The sequence below is a fragment of the Rattus rattus genome, chromosome 6 (assembly GCF_011064425.1).
Source record: "Rattus rattus isolate New Zealand chromosome 6, Rrattus_CSIRO_v1, whole genome shotgun sequence".
NCBI classification, from domain to species: Eukaryota; Metazoa; Chordata; class Mammalia; order Rodentia; family Muridae; genus Rattus; species Rattus rattus.
Window position 1 is genome coordinate 26,314,167 of NC_046159.1, and position 24,402 is coordinate 26,338,568.

General features: G+C 39.0%; 1 protein-coding gene across 1 annotated transcript in view; it reads right to left on the reverse strand.

The window, feature by feature from the left end:
- Nucleotides 1–471: 471 nt before the first annotated feature.
- The window catches only part of Kdm5a (lysine demethylase 5A), a 76,770-nt gene continuing 52,839 nt past the window's right edge, over nt 472–24,402 (reverse strand). The window contains exons 19-28 of the mRNA XM_032905777.1: nt 22,416–22,771; nt 21,155–21,293; nt 18,245–18,424; nt 17,652–17,813; nt 14,740–15,291; nt 14,215–14,358; nt 13,711–13,870; nt 11,896–12,116; nt 9,500–9,910; nt 472–3,736 (exon numbers count right to left, since the gene is read on the reverse strand). Of these exons, the coding sequence (XP_032761668.1) occupies nt 3,530–3,736; nt 9,500–9,910; nt 11,896–12,116; nt 13,711–13,870; nt 14,215–14,358; nt 14,740–15,291; nt 17,652–17,813; nt 18,245–18,424; nt 21,155–21,293; nt 22,416–22,771 (2,532 nt within the window). The 3' untranslated portion in view covers nt 472–3,529. The remainder of the gene's footprint in view (nt 3,737–9,499; nt 9,911–11,895; nt 12,117–13,710; nt 13,871–14,214; nt 14,359–14,739; nt 15,292–17,651; nt 17,814–18,244; nt 18,425–21,154; nt 21,294–22,415; nt 22,772–24,402) is intronic.

Below are 24,402 nucleotides of genomic sequence, written 5' to 3' on the forward strand. Positions count from 1 at the left end.
CAGGAACGCCAGGAGGTGAAACAAACGTCTGTGAGAGGATGATGATGCCGCCTCTTCTCCTCCAACTAAGGACCAGAAACTACTGCTCCCTTGTACTTCTGAACGTGGGGACTGCACAGTTCTAATTGGCCTTCCCTGTGAACAATTATCAAAGACTTAACTCCTACTTTTTTTTTTTTTTTTGAGACAGGGTCTCATTATGTAGCCCTGGCTAGTGTAGAACTCACTATGTAGACTCTACCATTGAGCTAAATCCCCAACCCCTGGTCTTAAAACTCTTGCTTCTGACTTCCAAGTGCTAGGATTTAGTTTACTGAGTGTGCCAAAACAGCAGGCATACTTCAACTTTTTTTCATTCCATGTTACCTTTGTCAAAATATTTGTAATGAAGGCAATGAGAAATAGTTTAAAAAATATTAAATGCTTAAGTTAAAATGCTAATAATGAAGAACTGCAACTTTGAGGAGGCAGAAAGAGAAACATAAATCAAGTTTTAATACAAAATGTAAACAAACGATACAGAAGATGGAGTTACTTGTAATTCTTGTGAAACAAAGTTTTACATTAGAACATCTACTTCTCCTTAAATAGATGACTCTTATTTCATTAACTCACAAACTATAGGGTTTTCAATTTGTGGGTAGAGTGCTAGCTTCTCTTATATCCTTAAAAGAAAATTTTTAACAAGATTTTCATTACTTGTATTTGTGAGTATTTCTAGAATGTATCTGTGCACCACATGTGTACAGAGCTCTTGGAATCCAGAAGAGGACGACACAGATGGCTGTGAGTCACCATGTAGTGTTGAGAACTGAACCTGGGACCTCTAGAAGAGCAGCCAGTATTCTTAACCAGCCTCTCTCTTATGGTCTTTTGAGTTTTTGTCTAAATCTATGCTTACAACAAATCAAATTCTTCAAATAAGTACAGAAGAGTCAAATGAATCAATTAAATTATATATTTAAAAGTTTCAAAACATCAGAAGATGACAGGCAGCTATTCACAGGTACAGACTGCCTATCTCTGAGGTCTCCAACAGACAAACACTGTACAAAGAACACAGATTATTACTCAAACAGTCACCTTTCAGTATCCCCAACTTTACTATTGATAACACAGTTAATGGAAAGTAGTTAATTGGAAGGAAAATCAAAAGTGTAAAATGTATTCTGGGATTCTATCACTTACACTGTAAATTTCTGAAGGGTTGGTGTACACTCAATTTTTAAACCATAGGTATTTCAAGTCTTTTACAAAGACCAAAAGGTTTCTTACTAAGAGTAAGTCTTTTACAAAGACTAAAAATATTTCTTACATTGTGCTTTTTTCATTATAACAATAACCAAATAAAATTCTAAAGTGATAATCTTCATGTTTGGCAAAATGAAAATGTGTGAAGTTAACTGTTTACTTAATTAACCTTGTAAACACTACTGAAATCTTAACTCATACTCACATTGAGATGGAAATTCAAGACACAAGCATAGCAACACATTCAAACAACGTAACTGGTCAAGCTATATTACTTAACATTAAGTAAAGAGACCAAAAAGTAGGTAGTATAAACCAGAGAAAGCATTTTTCAGAAACTGGATGTTGTACCTACAGCCGTACCACCTGCATGTGTCTCATCTGACCTTGGAAGCTAAGCAGGGTCAAGCCTGGTTAGCACTTGGGATAGGGGTTTTGTAAGAAACCTTTTTCTTTTCCTAAGATGCCTTTTGAGGTAACCCTCATACCCACACAGTCTGTAACTGGACAGTACATCTCACTTCTAGTTACTAGAAGACATTTCTTTAAGAGACTGGGGCAAAGGGGAACAGAGGCTACAAACTTTCTAGGTTTGCTCAATGTCCCCTTTAATAGGACAAATGATGAGTTTAAGTCAAACTGCAGATTCTTAAACCAAAATAAAGAACAAAGGATAGTGAAGATAAACACTATTTTTAGAAAACCTTTTTGTCCTTTAAAATATATTAGTCCCCTTGTAGTGGAGTTTATAGACTACAACTAAGACCTTCATAAGAACACAGAACCCAATGGGGGTGGGCTGGGAGGGGGGCACAGCACCATAGTTTCAAACATACAAAACATTCAGCACTGACTAGAATAAGACCAAGCTGCCCAACAGACAGGGACCAAGTCCCAAAATGGAAGAAATATATTATCTTCTTGAATAGAATAGAAGAAAAATGGAGGATATGCTTAGGCGAGAATGAAGAACGAAGTGCTAGCTCCTTGTACTACAAGGAAGGAATGGGATTTCTTTATCAAAAAGCGAAAGAAAATGCAAGTTCCCAAATGGATTTTTGATGCTCAAACTCTATCATACGCTGCTGGTAACAGTAAATATATATATATATCTATATTTATATATGTATATCAAAAAAGGAAAAATAATCTATAGAACAGTCAGTAGTCAGAGACATTTAGAAAAAAGTAAAAACAAGTCTTTCTTTTTAAAAACGGATTTACTAGAACAGCTTCACACCCAGAGGACCTACAGCCCCACATCCTCTGATGAAGCCATGGTGTTATTCATCAACATCTGCTGGGACCATGTTGGAAACTACAAGCACTGGGGTTAGGGCTGCAAGGCAAAAGCTGTTATTTGCCAGTCTTGCTCATGGCCATGCGTGAAGCATGGTGGAGTCTGGAATACTTGTGAATGAGGGTTTCCCAGATAAGCATGCATCACTGAGGCTCAGTAGAATGTTCTCACTTGTCATCCCTACTCCCTCCAGAAACCTGGATCCGTGCACCTACCTTTCTTCGCTAAAACACAGACCCAGACGGACTTCTCAAACCAATGGGCTACTTGCCTTGAAGTAAGAAAAAAACAAACAAAATAAAACAAAACAAAAAAACCCCTCCCTTCCTTCCAGAATCCAGTCTAGTCAGATTTTGAACCTTCCTGAGGAAAGTGAGGGGCTCTTTTGGAGGATTTTCTTATTGGTAAATAAGCACAAGCAGCTGAGGTCCGTAGACTGCACTGCCACCCCAAGACTTCTAGAAGGGATAACTCTGGCCTGCTTCTCCTAACTGGATCAGCAGGGCATGTGTGTCAGTAATTACGGACAGAGTTGTACTCTGACTCCTATCCAATTACCCTAAGGAGATTCAAATAATCAGGCCTTCCGATGGCACCACCGTAAGTTGTAACCTTCTACAGCTAACACCAGCTGGTTGAAAGCCACTTCTCATATGCCCCACTAAGTACATCAATGTGTTAGTGCCCAACAGCCTCCTGAGAGCTCCATTAGAACCTGACCTTAACTCAGCAAACCATACTCAAAGGAGTCAAGAGTTGAAATACTTGGCTGCTGCACCTAAGAAGACATCCTCTGCACAGATAAGGGAATGGAGCCCACACAATCCATGCAGACAGGAAGCCAGCACTAAGAGGACTTTTTCTGAAGTCCATTCATCTTTGGAAACAACATTCTGAGTGGTCAGAACCACTCTGCTTGATGAGTAAGGTCTCAGTGTGGTCCACTTCCCCCCATGTTGCAAGCTAACCAAACATCTGCTAACTGGTCTCTTTAAGATCCTCCATTGGTAGTTTGTAGCTCATTATGAAGGGAGGAGGTGGTGCGTGGCCTGGGCTATCTGGCCCCTGCTTCTTTGCACAGTTTATACAGATGTAATCTTCATTTTCAGCCATTTCTGGGGATACACCAACACAAACTTGATGAAACCACTCATCACAGCCACCATCACATTGTACCCAGTCTACCTGTAGGAGATAAAGATTGGGAAATGTTTAGTATTACAACAGTAAGGCCAGACTAAGAGCAAACCAGAGAACTTTCTTGGAATTAAGAAGAGCAAACAACTGGAATATCCAGAGATAGATATGACTTCTTATGGGGTTATTTTTCAAAGAAAGAAGCTGAGAAGTTAATACCCCCAAATTATATTTTACCATAGTGTGTCCACAAAATTAGGCCTCTTAGGTACTCCATTACCTCATGAATACCTGGGGTTCCTTGTGAGGCAGAAACATGATTGGGGAATACTTAACAAAAAAGAAACTTCTAATAGAGCAGCCAAGTAGTTTTAGCTAATATTAACAATTTCTAGGCTCTAAAATAATGCAATTAACAATCAAGAAAGGAAGAGGACAACAATGTGAGGCAATCCTGTGGATTAGCTTTATTTCAAAGAGATAAGCCAAAGTACTAAGAGCATTAAATACCTTTTTAGAAAAGCAGTCACATAGGCCACTTTTAAAACTACTATTTTTTATTCTTCTCTTCTTCCGTTACAAATACAACTCCCTATAAAAAGTTAGCAAATATCAGAGGTCAAATCTTACAAGTTAACCAATTACAACAGTCAAAGACACAGGTCAATAGATTAACTCTGGGGTTTAAAATTAGTCTGAGAAAGTGACACGTGTCAGCGGCAGATGCCAGGCAAACACTGATCCTTCAGACCCTACAGTAACTAGAGGAGGCACAAAAGGGCTTTAGTTTGGTGATTTAAAACCTTGGCGCTATAGTAAAGTAGAAAAGTGCAGCTTCAGGCTTTTCTGTTTGGAAGATGATCTTATACTTAATGTCATATTAGACAAGAACTATCATGAAGATAACAAGAGATACGGGCATCCCCCTTCACAATACAAAGGCTGGTTACTGTGGTGGTAATACAGGAAGCCATTTAAAATCATAAGCTTTATCAGACCGTGGAGCAAAGAATTATGAAGGGATCAAAGTCCCTTAACACAGCCAGAAGGACAAAGGAAGCCTTGGCTAGGTAAATATGTTTTATTTGGGGAAAGTGAGTGGTTTTAAAATGCTTTCATAGCTTGTAAAACAACAGTCACGTCAGTAAGTTTTGGGCTTATAGAGAATGGAAAAAGTATTAAAAAACCCTGCTATTTGGCTTTTATTATATTTTATCACTTCTAAGCATTCTTAATATCTGTATTGTTCTTAAATATCTGTCTTTCCCCTCTACCCCGTGATTAAATTCTTTAGGTGTGTCCCCCCTCCCCCCAAGCATATAGTCTTACTGTGTAGCCTAGGCTAGCCTCAACTTCATCTTCCATCTAGTACTCTGCCAGGCTCAGACTTGAGATCCTCCTGTCTCAGCCTCCAGAGTGTTGGGATCACTGTGGCAAAGCTGTAAGTTTATTAAGCAAAGGAGTGTACATACTCCAAGAACTAAGTGTGGACTGTAAGACATTCTAGATAATTTCTACATATTTCAGACTACTGCTGTCTATGCTATTGCTTCCTGTAAATTCAGAGCAACTTAACTATTCCTACCTAAACTAAATTCTATTTGGTTTTAACTGGATGTTTTGCCTCAGAAGAAAGCATTTAAAGTATAGTTATGAAACTGATAACAGCCATGCAGTGGCGGTGCTCACCCTTTATCCCAGCACTCAGGAGGCAAAGACAGTGAGCTCTCTAAATTTGAGGCCAGCCTGGTCTACAGAGTGGGTTCCAGGACAGCCAGGGATATACAGAGAAACCCTGTTTCAAACAAAACTAAACAGAACATCCCCCCTCCCCCAAAACAAATAAAGAAAAGATCCCGATGTAACCAGAGAAAAACTAGGATGTAACAGGCTGCAGAATAAAGTAAACATAAAGGAGCCATAGGGAAGTAAAAATGTATAAAGTACGACCTCAAGTGAACTGAAGATCAGTGTTTTGGGTATTTGGAACTTGTAAGGGAATTAGAAAAATGACCAGCAGTTCATGGGATTTGAGATCCTATGCTGTTTTACAATGACACCCTAGTCCATTCCTTCACTCCTACCTCTAACCCTATTAAGCTAATAAGTCTTCATATATGTTAGTCCACAGTTAAAAAATTACCAATTCAGAGGTATCTATTACCTAAAAATAAATAAGATTCTTCTTGAGTTGGGGATTCACTTGTGCACAGACTGTGCTTTAGCCTCTGCTTATATAACGACTTACCTACCCAGATAATCCAAGCAAGGAAATGGTAGCCTTCACTCACCAAATTAGTAACCTGAATTCTACTTCTGTATGAAAAGCCCCAAGGAGCACAAATCAAATTAAAGTTTGAATGTCCACTGAATCCACAGACAATTCTGAGAGGCAATGATCTATATGGTAACCTGGGAGTTCAAAAGCATGGAATCTGCTAACTGAATACTACACTCTAATAATCACCTCCCTCCTTGCATGCCTCCAATCCCTTTGCTTAGGTAATTACAAAAATAATAAAATTTCACAAAATGCAAGCATGAGGGCAGGTGTCTCAACAACTATAAGGTGACAGATTAACTTGTAAAAAACTACTAAAAGAGAACAAATAGGTTACTGTGTTCTGGTGTAAGAGAAATGTATGTTCAAAAGAGAAATAGGTCCAGAGAGATATTTTGTAGGAAGAGCACTCCTGCCAAGCCTGACAACTTGAGTTGACTCCTTGCATAGACTCCACACAGTAGGAGGAGAGAACTATTGTCCTCTGACTAGCACATGAACACCCTCCTCCACAAACACACACATTAATATACTGAGGTTGCATGTCTATAACCTCAGTGCTAAGAATGCTTGCCTAGCACCTTTAAGGATCAATCAAGATAGAGAAGAAACTCAATGGGAATGGGAGGAAACAGAGGACAGCTTGGTCTTCTTTTGTTGTATCATTTCATACTCAGACTTAAGTTCTGGCCATTTGTATTTTGTTGTATACCTTACAGTATAACACTGTTGAAGAAAGGAAAGAAAACTAATATTTAGCGATAGTCTTAGCTTACTAGTTTTAATCAATCTAGGTACTCTAAGCATTGTGACTAACCATTCCAGACTGTCTAGGAGCAAACTAGGATTCAGGAGCAGACCTCAGGGGGGAAACGCTTCCAGATTAAAATATTTCCAAACGCATGTCTATCTTGTTTTAAAATTTAATTTCAGCTCAAATTTCATAACTGATGGGAGAAACAGACTTTCAGAAACCTTCACCATACTTTGATGTTATCTTTCTTTAATCTGTGTAACTTTGAAAGTAAAGTTAGGTACATTCAAGTAAACAATCTTAAAAATTGTTTTCTCAATCTATTTTTAGAGAAAATAATATCCATTATTGATAGGAGAAATGAGAAGGGCCATTCAGCATGATTTTTAAAGAACATATTTTCCTGAAAAAATATTTTCTAATTCTGAAGTTGTGTATCAGACATTTGTTACATACTTAACTATAAATTAAGAAAGTTAAAAAAACAAAATGACAGTTTCTCTGTGTAGCCCTGACTCATAGAGATTCACCTGCCTCTGCTTCACGAATGCTGGAAAGGTGTGCGCCACCACAGGCCAATGAAAAATTTTAATTTAATAAACTAGTGCCAGAAAAAAATCTGCAAAATAGCAATGGAGGTGAAATATTTATAATCTGAAATAATCTGCATGGAATTAAAGAGAAATATAATATTAATTTTATTTCATGTAAGTTAATGACAGGGAAAACAATGTTCAGCTTTAAACATTTTTCCTAAATATGTAGCTAAATCTATGTTCTACCAAAATGTTCCCACACGAATATCAATTACAGTAGGAACAAATCTCACCTGTTTATACTTTTTATGTCACTGAGAGGTTTCACAGACTGTGTCTTCTCTTTTTTCATGAGTTAATTTATATTTAATCGCAGAGTAAGTGGGGTGGTGGTGCCTGCAGTGTTTACATGCTGACGGAAGAGGAGGGGGGCTTAGCTAGTATTGATATCACTGAAAATCAGCTAAAGAGGAAAGAAGACAGAAGAATCAAAGAGCACTGAGCTGCTGTTTTCACAGCCAAAGAGGAAAAGCTAACTTCCCATCTGCCTGCTTAGTGAATCAATGAAGAATGACCCATGAGTCAGGGACTTAGTAGAGAATCTGGAACAGTCGGAAGAACAGGGCTGGCCTTGCTGGCTCTGCCTATATTAGTTAGCTAAGTAATTTTGTTCACATCATCATCTGTAAACGTGAGAAGCTGGAACAAGAGCTTCTTGGTCCACCTTCAGGCTATAAAAATGTATTAAGTTTATAATTGAGAAAGTAGGTGGGCCACAACTTTCAAGGAATGGAGGTGCAGTTCTACTTATCCTTTATTTTCAAACTGAGGAGCTAGAAAGATTCTAAGTATCAAATGGTGTGAGAATACATTTAAAATTACAAATTGTGTGTAGCAGTAGGAAGTCAACTGACACCAGGTGTCTTCCTCTGGGGCTCTACACAGCAGTTTTTGAGACAGGATCTCTTAATGAACCTGGAGCTCAGCAAGTGGCTGGACTGTGGCCAGCGGGTTTGGGGGCTGCTCTAGTCTCCACATCTGCCCTCCCCTTCTTCACCTCAATGCTACTGTAACAGAGACATGCTGTTATGTCTAGCTGTACATAGGTCCTACTAATCAACCTGACATCCAAGCTTCAACAATTGAGCTCTGTCCCTAGCCCTTTATCCATATGGGTTTTAAGATTTCCGTATGTAGCTCAAGATGTTCTCTAACTTGAAATCCTTTTTCTCTGCCTCCCAGGTTCTGAATTGTTTTGTATCACCACGATGGCTCCTTTCTAGAATTCTTGACAGGAAGAATAAAAGATGTTTTCAATCACTTAAAGAATTTTTTTTCTTCAATAAAGTCTGTTCATTTCTCCCAGACACTATTGAAAGCATCACCTATAAAACATCCAACACTGAATTACTGTACTTAAAATGTAGGGTTACAAAGTTACTGCATGAGTCAGGTGGTGGTGCTCACCTTTAATCCCAACACTGAGGAGGCAGAGGCAGGCAGAGTTCTCAGTTTGAGGCCAGCCTGGTCTACAGAGTGAGTTCTAGGACAGCTAGGGCTACACAGAGAAACCCTATCTTAAAAAACTAGAAAACAAACCAAAAAAGCCCAACTAACTAACTAACCAACAAATGAACAAATAAACAAGTTACTACACAGATCTGCATACACGTAAGTGTCCATGTGTAGGGTCAGAGGACAACTTGAGGAAGCTAGCTCTCTACTTACATCATGTGGCTCTGGGACTGGACTCAGGTTGTCAAACTTGGTGACAAGTACCTTTAACAATCGAGCCACCTACTAGACTAGGCTGAAAAATTTTAATAATAACTTGAGTCTGAATTATTTGCTTAAAAAATCATTTTCTATTTAAGAGAATATCTTATTAAGTATATGTTAAGAATCTTTCATTTAGAGTATGGATAAGATAAGGATGGACTTTTCAGGTCAGAAGAGTATTTTGAAGATTGACCTGCACACTGCATATGAGAAGTACAGTGCTTGCCAGGGTGTCAAGTAAGTTTTCTATGCTTCTGTATATTTCTAGTAATGACCTAAAAACTGCATTTCTTCCATTAACGCATACTTAAGGAACTAAATTTCAATGGTTTATAAAAACTGTAGAAAAAACTATATGTTTGAAGTCCAAATTCTGGAATCACTACTATACTATTATAAACACATCTCCATGACCACTAGCTCTGGCCCTTCACAGCAGTCAACGAACCCCTGCACCTCACCTTGTCCTTACACGGCCTTTGGCAGTTCTGTGCTGCACACACAGCATTCTCATCATCAGACTCCTCTGCGCCCGACCAGTCATACTTTGAGGGGATATCCAGCACCTTTCTCTCTCTTTTCTTCTCGGTGCTCTCTTTCGCAAGCTCCACTTTGGCTGCAGCAGCCTTTTCTTTCTTTTTCTTTCGCTCTTCTTCTTTTGCTAACTTCTTAGCCAATTTATTCAGCTCTTTTGATTTGTCCACATTTAATTTTAATTTCTTCTTTTTAGGTTTATCTATTTTCTTTAGCTCCTTGGTCTTCTGTTTTCCTTCTCCAAAAAACTGTTCTACCTTTTCTAGTTTCCGCTTCCGTTTCTTCTCTGAAGAATCCTTTCCTTTCATTTTTAATGGTTTCTCTTCTATGCTATCATCCTTCAAAATATGAAATTAATCAAATTTTAATGCAAAACTTTAAAAAAGTGTTATTCTCTTATGTGAGGTACTTAGAACATGAAAATTAGCAGACACGAAAAGCAGAATAGGAGGTGAGGGAGGGCAAACAATTATTTTTTAATGGTTCAGATTTCCTGTTTGGGATGATTGGAGTTGTGTAACAGGCACTGGTGGTACACATCTGTAATCCCAGCACTTGGGAAGCAGCTGCAATGGGGTGGCTTCAAGCTCAAGGGCAGTGGTCCATATAATGAGAGTGAGTGAGTTCTAGGAATGTACTGTGGTATTTGCATACAGTGTGAATGTACACAACAGAACTCAACAACTGTTTACTCAACAAAGGTATGATAGCTCTTGTGCTGTAGCTACTGTACCAACATTTTAAATTTTTCTGAGATTTTATTTATTTTTTATGTATTTTTATTTTATGTGTATTAGTGTTTTGCCTGCATGTTTGCCTGTGTGAGACTGTCTAATATCCTGGAAATGGAGTTACAGACAGTTGTAAGCTGTCATGTGGGTGCTGGGAATCGAATTCGGGTCCTCTGGAAGAGCAGGCAGCTCTTAACTGGTGAGCTGTCTCTCCAGCCCCAACACTCTTTACATGACAACATGTAACTCTGACAGACTTGCTGAGGATGTAGCTCAGATGGCAGAGTACTCAGATCACCCTGAGTTTGATCCCTAGCACACACAAAACCATATGCTGGGGGTGCTTTCGTGTAATCCCAGCACTTGGGAGGTAGACACAGGAAAATCACAAGGTTAAGTTCATCCTTTGTTACTCAGAAAGTTTGAGGCTAAACTTGGCTTCCAAAGTCCCTGTCTCAAAAAAAATAAATAAGAAACTGGTTAAGCTCCAAGACTCCAAGACTCTGGAAGCAGGTGCAGGTGACTAAGAGTAGAAAATAATAACAACCCTAAATTCAGAAATGGATTGCTCATGCTTATAATCCTAGCATGATCAAAGGGGGATCATGGATGTAAAAACACTAATATGAAATGTTTGCCATTAATGCACATGTAGTATAGGACAGTAGAGTCTTCCAACTCATCCAGTTCTACTCAACCACCTCCTTGCCTTTTTTTTCCTGCAAGCATGTTTGGAAGTGCATGTGTTGTATGTACACATGTATGTATAAGTTCCAGTGTGTGTAGAGGCCAATGTTAATGTACGGTGTCTTCCTCAGTAACTCTCCACTTTATAAACTGAGGTACAGTCTCTTGTTGAACATGGAGCTCACGACTTTGGCTAGTATAGCTAGCCAGTTTGCTCCAGAGATTCTGGCCTCTGTCTTCCACCCACCAGGGTTACAGGCAGACCACCAAGAGAATCTACCCCCCCCTTTTTTAATATTCGTGCCAAACTCTGGTCCTCATATTTGCACAGCAGGCAAATTCTCCAGCCCAACCTTTTAAAAATTTCAACATTTATCCAGTTATCTAAGGCAACTGTTATAAAACTGATTTTTTAAATTATGAGTGTACATGTGTGTTTCTGTGTAGGGTATACATGCATGTGAGTGGAGGGGCTTTTGAAGTAGAGGAGGGTTTCAGATCCCCTTGAGCTAAGTTATGGGTGGATGTGAGCCACCCTTTGTGGATGCTGGTAACTGACCCAGACCAGGAGCATGTGAGTAATCTTAACATCTCTCCAGCCCCTAAACTGCTTTATTGTTTTTGTTTATGTGTTTTTGAGAAAAGAGCTTGTGTGGTGGAGGCTAGTCTCAAACAGCCAAGGATGGTTTTGAATGCCTGATCTTCTTACCTCTACTTCCCTTGTTTTAGGATTATAAGCCTGCACCATGATACTTGGCTAAACTGTTTTTGAATCTTTCCTTCTCTTTAGCAGAAATAAAAGAATTATTACATAAAATTTCAGTGAAGAAAACAAAAAAACAAGTATTTTTACTTAAATGAGAGAACATGACTGCCAAACTACTACCCACTTAGCCATCCCGTACCTCCATGATATGTAAGAATCTGTCCTCTGAGGGTGGATGTGTGGCCTGCAAAATCCGCCATATGTGTTGTGTCTCATCCAGAGACACTTCTAGGAGGTCTCCAACCATCATGAGTTCTTCCAACTGGGCTTTTGCTCCAGGAGACAATTCTAATACTGGAGGCTCCAAACTTCTGGGAACCAAAGGGCTCTTCCGAGGCTGCTTTCTTGGAGTGCTAGAACCTTTTCCCCAAGACATCAAGAAGCAAAGCAAAGAAATGAAAATGGTATACACATATTATGAAAGTTAAATGTTTAGAAAAAAAATTGCCTCTCCTCTCTATAGTAAAGTTAGATAACTGGATACATTATTTTAATACAAAATAAGGTTTTTTTAAATTGTTACTAATGAATAATATAATGATCCATAACATTTCTAAAAGTTTATCGTAGAAAAAATAATCTTCATTTTCCAGAGTAGTGAAATCAAGTTTTATTTATTTTCTCTGGGTAGAAGAAAAGTGAACATCAGCGAGAAAGAATTCACCAAAAGAATTAAGTTCCTAACAATTAAGAATACCAAACAAAATCATAAGACAAAAACAACAACAAAAACCCAATACTGAAGTCTAACCAGGTACAGTGGCACACACTTGAAATCCTAGCACTGAGGAAGCTGATGCAAGAGGATTACTGTAAGTTTGAAGCCAAGAGAGGCTACACAAAGAGAATTAGGCCTGCTAAAGCTAAAATGAGACACTGTCTCTACACACACACACCACACACGTGAGCATGCAAAAGAAAAATCCCAACAAACCAATAAACACCACAAGATAAAAGAATACCCAAGTCCAGTATGGATATCAGTGAGTTCCTTGACAGCTGGTACTGATCAAGTAGAGGGTAAATCAAGGTCTGACAGAGATTTCATACAAATATGACACTTAATCATGTGACCTTAGAAAACATTCCTTCTTGGGACTCTATATTCTATTATCTTTTCAGAACATCAAAAATGATAGAAAATAAGTTTTGGCTTTTCCTAACTACAATAATTTTTTTTTTTCCTGGAGCTGGGGACCGAACCCAGGGCCTTGCGCTCTACCACTGAGCTAAATTCCCAACCCCCCACAATAATGTTTTTAAGCTCTCTCACAAGGTGACAACCAGGTTTGTATTCAAGAGGGATTCATAATCTGGATTAATATGATGTCTTTTTCTGTTTCAACTTACTTTCTAACTATTAATTATTTTGTTTTTCTCAGGGTTTAGGACCAAACCTAGGCCTTTCACTTACTAGGCAAACGCTACCACCCAACCCAATCTCCCACCCTTATGCTTTCTGTTTTGTTTGCTTTTTATTTATTTTGTGTGTATGTTATGTGCATGTGAGTCCAGGTACATGTATGTCACAGCATGTAGAGATCAGACAATGTTTTGAGTCTTTGTTGAGGGACCTGTTGTTTCTCCTGTTGTGCTACCTACCACAGACTAACTGGCTGAGAATTCCCAGCCAAATCTGTCTCCACTCCCTACCTCTTGCACCAGCACCAGGACTACATACACATGTCACTGCATCTAACATCTTTATGAGGGTTCTGAAAATCAAACTTAGGTTGTTAAGACTTATATGGTTGGTATTGAACAATCTCTCAGGCCCACTTCTGTTTTTATGAAGACAGAGTCTCAGGTAGCCTAGGCTGGCCTCAAACTTGCTATCCGATAGTCAGCAATGAACTTGAACTCCTGGGGCTCCCCTGCCTATACCTCCAAGTGCTTGGATGACAAGCATGTACCACCTTGCCCAGATTGTACCTTTTCCAAGGGTAACTAATACCTTGAGAACAACTCTTAGAAGCAGAAGAATATGCATGCTCTGCACAGAATGAAGGTGCCGTCCACATGTGGGTCACCACTTCCTCAGATTTGATAGGAATCTCTTCATCGCAAAAGAGATTGGGTTCCAGACTGCTAGAGGACTTTACACTGGCTGTATCCTAAAGAACAAAGAGAAGTTATCACAATTATAATTACCTAACTTTAAAAAAGCTATAAATGAAAGCTTTAAGGTTAAAAACTTCTGACATAAAACACTAAAAACATGACATTAAAATTAATTATAATATTAAATAATAATCACCATTGCAGGGGCATCTCACCACAAATGTAAGATATTTTTTAAAGTTTCACTTTTGTTTTTTTCTTTAAGTTTTGACAAACTGCCATTACAACATACTCAAAAATACATGACCAGGTTTCTCTTCCACCTTACATACCAATGGCAGCAGTTCTAAAAACAGAACTTATCAGATAGGTGTCCTTAGCCTGTCCCTGTAATTACCTTCATGTCATAGCCATATGTCTCTCGAATATCTTCATCAGAGTCTGTTTCTTCATCATCATAGTCCATCGTTTGGTGGGGGGAAGAGGATACACTGCTCACCACCCGGTTAAAAGCAGACTGCTGGAAACTAGGTAAGTGTCCCTAAACAACAAAGATAAACACAGACTAAACAACTACAAGTAACTAATGTATGCTTAATAACAACAAAATGTAACTATTTGATTTAAAAAGCAGCTAACATACTTCTTTAACAGTTAGCAGAAAATAAATATGCTACAGTTTAGACTTCACTTAGGTGAATACTTTCAGATGGTATTTCACTAAAATGACTTGAATTTTTTTTTTTTTTTTTTTATGACTTGAATTTTTACTGAGGAAAAACAGCAAAGCTGTGCAGGCAGAAGGAAGAAGATGCTATGGATCATAACTGCTGCAGTTATAATTGCTTTCCCGAGTCACCAGGCTAAATACATTTAACTCACAGTCACACACTGAGACAGAAGAAGGTAAGTAGGAATTGACCTGTAAGTCTGGATTGGCGGCTGCTTTCTGGAGTTCTGCACTGATAATCTTTTCAGTTTTTTCTCGGGCTGCTTGTTCTACCATACGCTGGCTTAACACAGAGAGTTTGGCCAGGGCAGAAGACAGTTCATCTGTGGCTAAAGCTTGTCGTGCTCTATCTTGCCAACTCATAGCACGCTCTGTCAAGCACTGCAGTGCTTCTCCTTCAGGCAATCGTACAGGCAACTTCTGAAGGGATACCAGGAGTGACAGAATAGTCTCTAGCCTCGGCCTCCGGGATCTCATGCAGAGAGGGCAAAGGAATTTTACGTCTTTGGCTTGCCAGCTGGATCCCTTTTTCTGGGAACCTGACTTAGGAAGGGGAACACAGCCGTTATGGAACCAGTCTTTGCAGAGCTCACACTGTAGCATAAACCCACTCGCTGTCTTGCGGCAAATACAAAACTTTACTTCTTCTATGCGGTCCACAATGGTCATCTTGGCCAGGTTGGCTGCTCTGAGGGAATGCATGGCTTCAATCTCCTTTTGTTCTCGTTCTTTGAAAACTGCCACCTGTACACAACAAACATTTAACAGAAATCATTCTAAAATACCCACAAAACAGCAAATGCTCAAGCTGCGGGATGTTACTTCAAGTTCCAGTATCATGGTAACAAAGTACAGCCCATACTTTAAAGTACAGCGGCAACTTCCTAGAATGTGGGTTAGCATACAAACATTCTTACCTGTGAAGTGGACATTACATCTTAGTACTTTATGTAGGGTGCAGTACAAAGAGGATATTTATTGAAGTCAAGCCTGGTACCAAGCCTGGCTGTTGGACTTACAGACAATTGAACTGTGGCACAAATTTTCCAGATATCAGATTTCTGAAAACTGCAGGCATGCCACCAACCACATTTTACAATTTTAAGGATTAAATACAATTATTCACCAAAGTGCCTAATCTAATACCTAGCACAACATAAACAATAACTAATGGCTTCCCGTTCCTCAAGGGCACGTTGTGTTCAGATAAACATTCTTATTTTCCTGTGGAAGACCTCTCCATTTCATTCAGAGCAGAAGACAGCCTGATGATCAAGTATTATCTTGTAAAACTCATTTTAACCCAGTAAATAAGAACAACTAGAATTTAAAGATTAGTAACCAGCATATTTTCTTTTTAAATACCTGGAAGTTTGGAAACAATTTTTTTTTCTTTTTTTTTTTCGGAGCTGGGGACCGAACCCAGGGCCTTGCGCTCGCTAGGCAAGCGCTCTACCACTGAGCTAAATCCCCAACCCCGGAAACAATTTTAAAATAATTTCCAGTTCTATTTGCTGACAAGACTGACTTACTAGGCAGGCTCTCTCTAATGGAAGATCACTTTCTTTGGCCTCAAATTTGGATTATTTATAAACAGAAAGAATCTTATCAAGTTATTTAGTGTATGCAAACCCCTTCATTTATGTGTTTTGTAAACTAATCTTTATTTTCTCTCTCCTTCTCAGGCCCCTAATAATTCCATTCTTCTTAATCTGTAAGTCCTGAAGAAGCACAATTCTTTTTTTTTTTTCCCCCCCCCGGAGCTGGGGACTGAACCCAGGGCCTTGCGCTTCCTAGGCAAGCGCTCTACCACTGAGCTAAATCCCCAACCCCAAGAAGCACAATTCTTGTCACTGCCAGTGCTTTACTGAGCACACACCACTGCTGGATACTAGAAGGGATTTTCTGTTTTGTTTTTGTTGTTGTTTTTAATTTTGCGACAGGGTTTTTCCATGTAGTTCTGGTTATCTTGGAACTCACTCTGTAGACCAGGCTAGCCTTAAATTCAGAGACTCACTTGCCTCCACCTCCCAGTGCAGGGATTAAAGGCGTGTGCTACCACCACCTCGTGACAGTTTTTTAAAGTAACTGTTAGCAATAAGCTGATGGCTTCTTTGGAGACCATGATACTGTATTAAGAACCATAAAATGCTATGAATTCTCACTCAGCAATTCTGTTCCAAGTCAAGACTAGAAAAATGGTTCAATAAGAAAAAGAAATACGGGGGTTGGGGATTTAGCTCAGTGATAGAGCGCTTGCCTAGCAAGCCCAAGGCCCTGGGTTCGGTCCCCAGCTCCAAAAAAAAAAAAAAAAGAAAGAAAAAAAAAAAGAAATAGGTGAAGAAGTCATGGAAAATACCTGTGTCTTTCATTCAGTTTTCCTAGAAATTGAAGCTGTTCTTTAGGGGAAAAAAAGTGTGTGTGTATGCGGGGGTGGGGTGGGGTGGGTGTCTAATTTTGAAGTTCATTTAAGGGGCTGGAGAGATGGCTCAGTGGTTAAAAGCACTGTCTGTTTTTCCCAGAGGTCCTGAGTTCAATTCCCAGGAACCATATGGTGGGTCACAATAATTTGTAATGGAATGCAAAGCCCTCTTCTGGTGTGGCTTAAGGCAGCTGTGTACTCATATACATAAAATTAACAAATCTTTTTAAAAAGTACACTTAAGAGCTTTTATCCATGTAGTAACAGTGTAAGATATTATTTCAAGATCACCAAAAAATGACTTTGAATATTCTTACCACAAAAAAATGATAAATATTTGAGATCTAAAAACAAAGAAATTCACTTTTTATCCTGTAACAAAAAAAGGCTTAGAAACAAGCAAAATACCACCATACATAAGGTTTTAATTTCCTAGCAGCCAAGGGGAAAAAAAAAAGGAAAAAGAGGGGAAAAAAACCTCTCAGGAAAACAGTGAACTTTTTACACTATGACATACATATGCCGCACACACACACACACACACACACACACACACACACACACACACACACACACACACACACACACAAAAAGATAGGTAAAACAGTTAAGAACTTGCTAACATCTTCATAAAATTTCGAATTCAGAGAGCAAATTCAAGGTCTGTCCCTCGGATCCTTACCACCATGGCTGCGTCCCTCGTCTCCTCCAGTCCTTCTTCTAAGTCACTCAAAGGTTCAAGGTCTAGGTCCTTCTCCTTTTCTTTTTCTATTATTTCTTTTACTTTTTTCCTTCTGTTTTTGCCACTGCCATATACACCAATGTCTGTTCGTGGACTTAGCACCTGCAAGATTTTAAAAATACTTAAAAATGAACTCTAGTTTAAAAATTAAACCCCTTGGCGTTGGGGATTTAGCTCAGTGGTAGAGCGCTTGCCTAGCAAGCGCAAGGCCCTGGGTTCGGTCCCCAGCTCCGAAAAAAAGAACCAAAAAAAAAAAAAAAAATTTGTCTCTGAGGGATAATATTCTTCAGCAGAGTCTACTTACAGAGGTTTAGAGATATACTGGTTGCTTTTTCTGGATACAGAATAGATTAATGAAAAAAAGAGTTTGCCTAAGACTCCAAGTTTCAATTCCACATCTGATACTAGCTTATAGAAATTAATTATAATGAAGACTAAATTAACCGAAAAGGACCTTTCAGCAACACCTCTGAATGGAGTGGTTTGTCAGTTGCTGTGAGAATGTTAAAGCACACACATGAATTACTCTTCACCTGTAACAATGTATGGCTGGAATTCTTCTTAAGGAAGGTGCGCCCCGTCCGCTCCCTCCAGGCTCGCGCTGCTGCTACTTGTGACTCCACTTGAGGCAAGGCATCGAGGCGCACAGGGATAGGGCGTCCTCTAGCAGACAAGCTCTCAAGCTGTTCCAAGTAAGCATAGTTGCTGCCGCTCTGGAAAAAGAAAAAGGAGATCCATGCAACTTTAATTCTTCCATGGAGTCTGACAAAATATTTGGAGGAAAATAGTTAATGCCAACTTTTTTTTAAATTCAAAACAGGGAATGGATCCTATCCTTTTAGACTAGGCAGACAGTAGTCCTACTAAGGAACGTAAGTATTCCTGTTAATTTCTGTTTTAAATAAACTAATTGGGTCTCTTTAATGAATTTACACTTCAAATTTTCTACAGAATAAGTTTTAAAAAGTTAAAATTTATTAAAAGTTTTAAGTTAAAATTAATTTAATATAGTTTATTTATTTTTGAGACAGTGTCTCAATTATCTAGTCCTAGATGAACTGGAAATGGCTATGTAGGCCAGGCTAGCCTCATACTCAAGAGATCCACTTGTACCTGCTTCCCAAGGAATTCACTTTTTTGGGGGTTTTGTGTTTGTTTTTTAAAGATTTATTTATTTTATATGTGTAAGTACACTGTCTCTGTCCTCAGACATACCAGAAGAGGCATTGAATCCCACTACAGATGGTGTGAGCGACCATGTGGTTGCTGGGGAATTGAACTTAGGACCCCTGGAAGAGCAGTCAGGGCTTAATCACTGAACCATCTTCACTGCCCTGTCGTGTGCCACAAGCCCCCCCCCCCCTTTCTCTGCATAGCCTTGACGTCCTGGAATTAACTGTTAACTGTAGACCATGCTGCCTTGAACTCACAGAGATCCACTTGCTTCTGTCTCCTAAGTTCTGGGATAAGATGTATGCTAGTACCACCTAGCAAGAAATTCATTTTTTAATGAAAAAATTACCAAAATGTTCATAAATTAATAAGGGAACCAGTAAGATAAAAAAAAATACTTCAAACAACAAGCCGAAGATTGGAAATATATAAATGAAATTAGAAATAAAGAATGAATTTGCTACTAGAAGCAAGTAAATACTTTTTAAAGATTTCATGAAACTGTCTTGCCAATATGAGTGTGTAGTATGTGTGGTGCCTACAGAGGCCAAAGGTGTTGGAGCCCCTGTAACTGGAGTTACAGATGTTGTGAGTTCCCACATGAGTGCTGGGAACTGAACCCAGGTCCTCTACAAAAGCAGTAAGCCCCTTATCTTCTGAGCCATTGCTTCAGGCCCTATAAAGAATATCACGGAGAATGAGAGAACATCTTTTTTTGCAGTGTAGAATCTATTTTACCATTATGACCTAAGTTTAATTTCTATGGACATAAGATTAAAAGCCATTAGACTGGATAGCCATTCCTGCTATGCTATACAATGAAACCTAGGAGTGATGACTTTCCTCCTAAAAGCAAGGCATTTCAGTATTTTCATGTTATGCAATCACTTCAGTTTTTAGAACCATTATACTACATTCTAGGAAAAGGTTTTTTCTCATGTAGTAACTGATATGGTTGCTTGAAATTTTATTCAGAAAGATACACTGACACATCTGGGAAAATAAAGACAAGAAATCTATGAGGTTTTGCTGGTGTGTGGGTATGATCCAAGCACTCAGAAGACAGGAGGTCAATTCAGAGTGCAAGGCCTGCTTTAGCTACAGCTTGACGCCAGCTTGGGCTATATGAAACAGTGTTTCAAAAAATGCCCAAATAATTCTGTCAGTTCTTTACAATTAATATAGAGAATAGATATTGGAGAGTTAAGAACTTTTTGTTCATGCATAAGACCCAGGATCAGTTCACAACACCCACATGACATCTTACAATATATAATTCCAGTTCCAGGAAATCCAAAACCCTCCTCTAGTTTTTCTGGGCTTGTGCATGCATGTGGTACACAAACATACATTCTGGCACAACTACATATAAATAAACAATGATTTTAAATAATAATATATTGTGCTATTATGAAACACTAATGGCAAAAATCACTATGGTAGCAGGATACGAAGAGTTAGCTTAAACATACAGGTAAAAATGCTCAGATATCAAAAGGGTCAACAAATAATATATTTGTTCTTACTTCTTCTGGTGCCCAATTATGATCCCTTAACTACAGAATATCTTCTGGGTAAATCTAGAAGTCATGTAACCTGAAGAGTTAGTTGTCCTAGAAAAAGAACCTACTCACTCAGAGCCTCCAAGTTAGTATTCTACCAAAGGAAGGACTGACAGACAGTCCTTAAAAATCATCAAGGACGTTAATTCAGAAGTGGTGGTACGTGACTTTAACCCCAGTACTAAGGTAGCAGAGGCAGTTAGATTTCTGTGAACTGGAAGCTAGGCTGGACTATGCAGTAATTTCAGACCAGTTTCCAGTGTGTAAGAAACTCATATTCATGAACTCATTTAATTCTTATCACACTCCCACAAGGCAAAGAAGCTGCCATTTTTATTTCTATTTTACAGACAAGAAAACTATTTCTTATAAAAAAAACTGAATGTAGTTCAACTCTGTTATGAGTTTCAGACCAAGCAGAGCTACACAGTGAGACTGTGTCAAAAAACAACAGCCCTCCACAAAAAGAGTAAAAACTGAAATAATTATAAAATATAACTGCCCCTTTCTCTGAAAACTTGATTATCTAACTCTATCAACTTTCTTAATCAAAGCTAGTAACCTTTAAATATTTAGTATTTATTCTGAATTTTAAAATCAGAGGAAAGAATAGCGGTACTATTACTTTATTATTCATATTCTAATGAAGTAATAAGGTTTATGAGAAGGTATTACCTGATAGGTAGGCTAATCTGAACGTTTCTTTACCTGAATAGCTTCCACTTTAGCTGTCCATTCACGAGCCTTTTGTAAGGCTTCTTTTAAGGACAACACATTGGGTAGAAAGGCTGGAATGTTCTTGGCTTCATTTACAATATTTTCTAAATTTGCCATACTGTGCCGTGGTCTAAATGAACAATAAAACAGTAAGATACTAAATAAAAGTACAATTACTAAAAGAATTAAAATAGCATTTTCCAATGTATAAGAAACTCATATTCATGAACTCATTTAATTTTTTTTTTTTTGTTTTTTTTTCGGAGCTGGGGATCGAACCCAGGGCCTTGCGCTTCCTAGGCAAGCGCTCTACCACTGAGCTAAATCCCCAACCCCAAATTCATTTAATTTTTATCACAACCCTACAAGGCAAACAAAGCAGCTGCCATCTTTATTTCTATTTTACAGACAAAAATCCCTATTATATTTCTCATAAAATAACCGATTACAGTACATGACACGCCTGGGGTAGATTCAGAATGAGTCTTGGCGTCAGGCTCTTTTACTACTTAGTCCTAGACTGCTTCCACTCTACCTCTCTAAAACACATCCAACGATCAGAGATGGGCATGGTTAGCAACACAGGGAGCAAGAGAACAGGAGCCCATTCATGCTGACCACATACTTTTCTTCAACTACACTCATTAACATCTATTCATCCCCTGATGAACAAAGCAAAGCCCTTACTCTCACTCACCAAACCTAAGAATTCCACTGGTACTGAGAACTAGCAACAAATCATTTCAGGCTCATAGCCACAGGCAAGAGTAAATAATTCTGCCTAGAGACTTGAAAGTGCTTTAACCAAGGCTCTAAACAAGTACATTATCTAATGAAAATGAAAAAAGTATGGAGAAAATTTGTTTTTAAGTTGGCAGTTTCAGCTTGGGATTGGAGACAGTATGGCAGATGCAGGGAACAGATGGAGTGTGAGTAAGCATAACTTGTGTCAAAAGGCACAAGACAAATAATGTAAAAGAAACAGGCTTTATGCTGCTCCATCTCACTCTGTTCTCTTACTTAGTATTGGCATTCTCTCTTGCATATATGTCCATGCGTGTGTGCCTGGAGTGATGGAGGCCAAGAGAGTATCAGATCCTCTAGGACTGAAGTTACAAATAGGTGTGCTATCTTGTGCTGATACTTGACCCCAAGTCTCCTGGAAGAGTAAGCAGTGCTCTCAGCACTGAGCCATCTCTCTACCCCTTGACCTAAGTTATTAAAGAGACAACTGTCACCAAAATGTGTTCACCTTGCCTGCAGGCAGACCTTCGCCTTCTCTTCCCATCGTTCAGAGACTGTAAGAAGTTCCTGTAGTTCAGCCATTGCCTTTTCCACAGCATGGTGAGGTGCCAAGCCTACCCCAGAGTCAATCAATTTCTTCATGACATCCAAAGTGACTTGTTGTGGGTCTGACAGAGTCAGTCTTACTTCATCCAGCCACCGAGCCTGCTGTAGCTCTTGCTTTAGTCGGGGCAATTCAGGTAGTTCCACATAGAGACTAGAGCCCATGTCTATTAACATTTGGAGTTTGGAAGAATCTGGAGTTTCATCCATCATGGCCTCCTGAGCACGTTCATGAAATTCTTCTACGTCATCTAGCAGATTCTGAGAAGGTAAAAAAATAAAACAAAACAAAAATAAACAACAGATTTTGTTTGACAATACAGCTAGTTATAGAGTATTTGCCTAATATGTACAAGGCCTGGAGTTTGATCCCCAATCCTCAACATTACTACTAAAAAAATAAAAGAACAAGTACTAGAACTAGTTCAGGCAGTGTCAATTCTAGGCCCTCCTACAGTCTTACCAGAATAGCAAAAGATATTCAGACATCTGAAAATCTTAGTATGTTACCCCATAATTAATTTCTTTCTACACTCCCCTTTAAAAGGATTTATTATTTATGTATATGAGTGTTCTACCTATATGTGTGTTTATGTATCACATATATGTGTGAGTGCCTGATGCCCTGAGAGGGGAGAAGAAGGTTTCAGATTCCTGGAAATGGAGTTAAGAATGGTCATAAGTAGACTGGAGAGATGGCTCAGTGGTTAAGAGCATTGACTGCTCTTCCAGAGGTCCTGAGTTCAAATCCCAGCAACCACATGGTGGATCTAATGCCCTCTTCTGGTGTGTCTGAAGACAGCAACAGTGTACTCATATATAATAAATAAATCTTTTAAAAAAAAGAAAGAAAAAAAAAAAGAATGGTCATAAGCAGCCATGTGAGTGCTGGGCCCACATCTGGGTCCTCAAGAAGAGCGAGCAGAACTCTTTACTGTTAAGCCACCACTCCAGCCTCCATCTCTTCAATTAAAAATTATGGCTAAATCAATAAAACATGTCTTCTTATGGCAAGGAAAGTACAATTGACTCATTCAATAAATATTAAATGCTGACTAAACTTAGACACAGTCATTTCTATAGCATAAAGTATAGAGCAAGATGGTTTCCTTAAAGTCTTTTGCAGTCAAAGAACCAGCTTATGTCCTTTATTCTTTCTTTCTTGGAGATGGGAGGAGGGGACTGTGCCAAAGTCAGAAGACAAATTGTGGGTGGTTCTCACCACAGATTATGCAGGTTATCAGGAAAGGACTCATTTGGCCTGGTGGTGAGCCCCCTCTACCCACTGAGCCACCTTGATAGACCCCCATATATTCTAATACGAGTAGATAGTAAGTATCTAAATAAAACTGTTTCAATTAGTGTTCCATATCCTAAATGTAAAACAGGACAACCTAACAGAGAATGACCAAAGGTGAAAAAAGGCATATTAGTTAGCAGCAGTAACCATAGATGAGAGTGAACCAAAACTAAAACAAAGGATTAGGAAGACAATGGCTCCGTAGATAAGACGCTTGCTGTATAAATGTGAGGATTTACACAAGATGGGGCAGGAACGGTGGCCTGCTTGTGATTCCAGGACTTGGAGCCACAGAAAGAGAAGCTCTAGGGCAAGCTGGACTAGCTGAATAGGTGAGCTCCAGGTTCAGCAATAAACCCTGCCTCAGTCAGTAAAGCTGGGAGAGACCCCACCTCATTAAATAGAGAACGGTTGAAAAAGACACCACTGGCCTTCACATATGCATGCACCTGTACCAATGTGTTCGCATATATATATACATGTGTAAGTGTGGGCATATCATACATTCAGGAGGAGGGAAAGAAGGGAGGGAGGAAGGATGGAAGAGGGAGAGGGAGGGAGGGAGGGAGAGAGGGAAAGGGAAAGTAAAGAT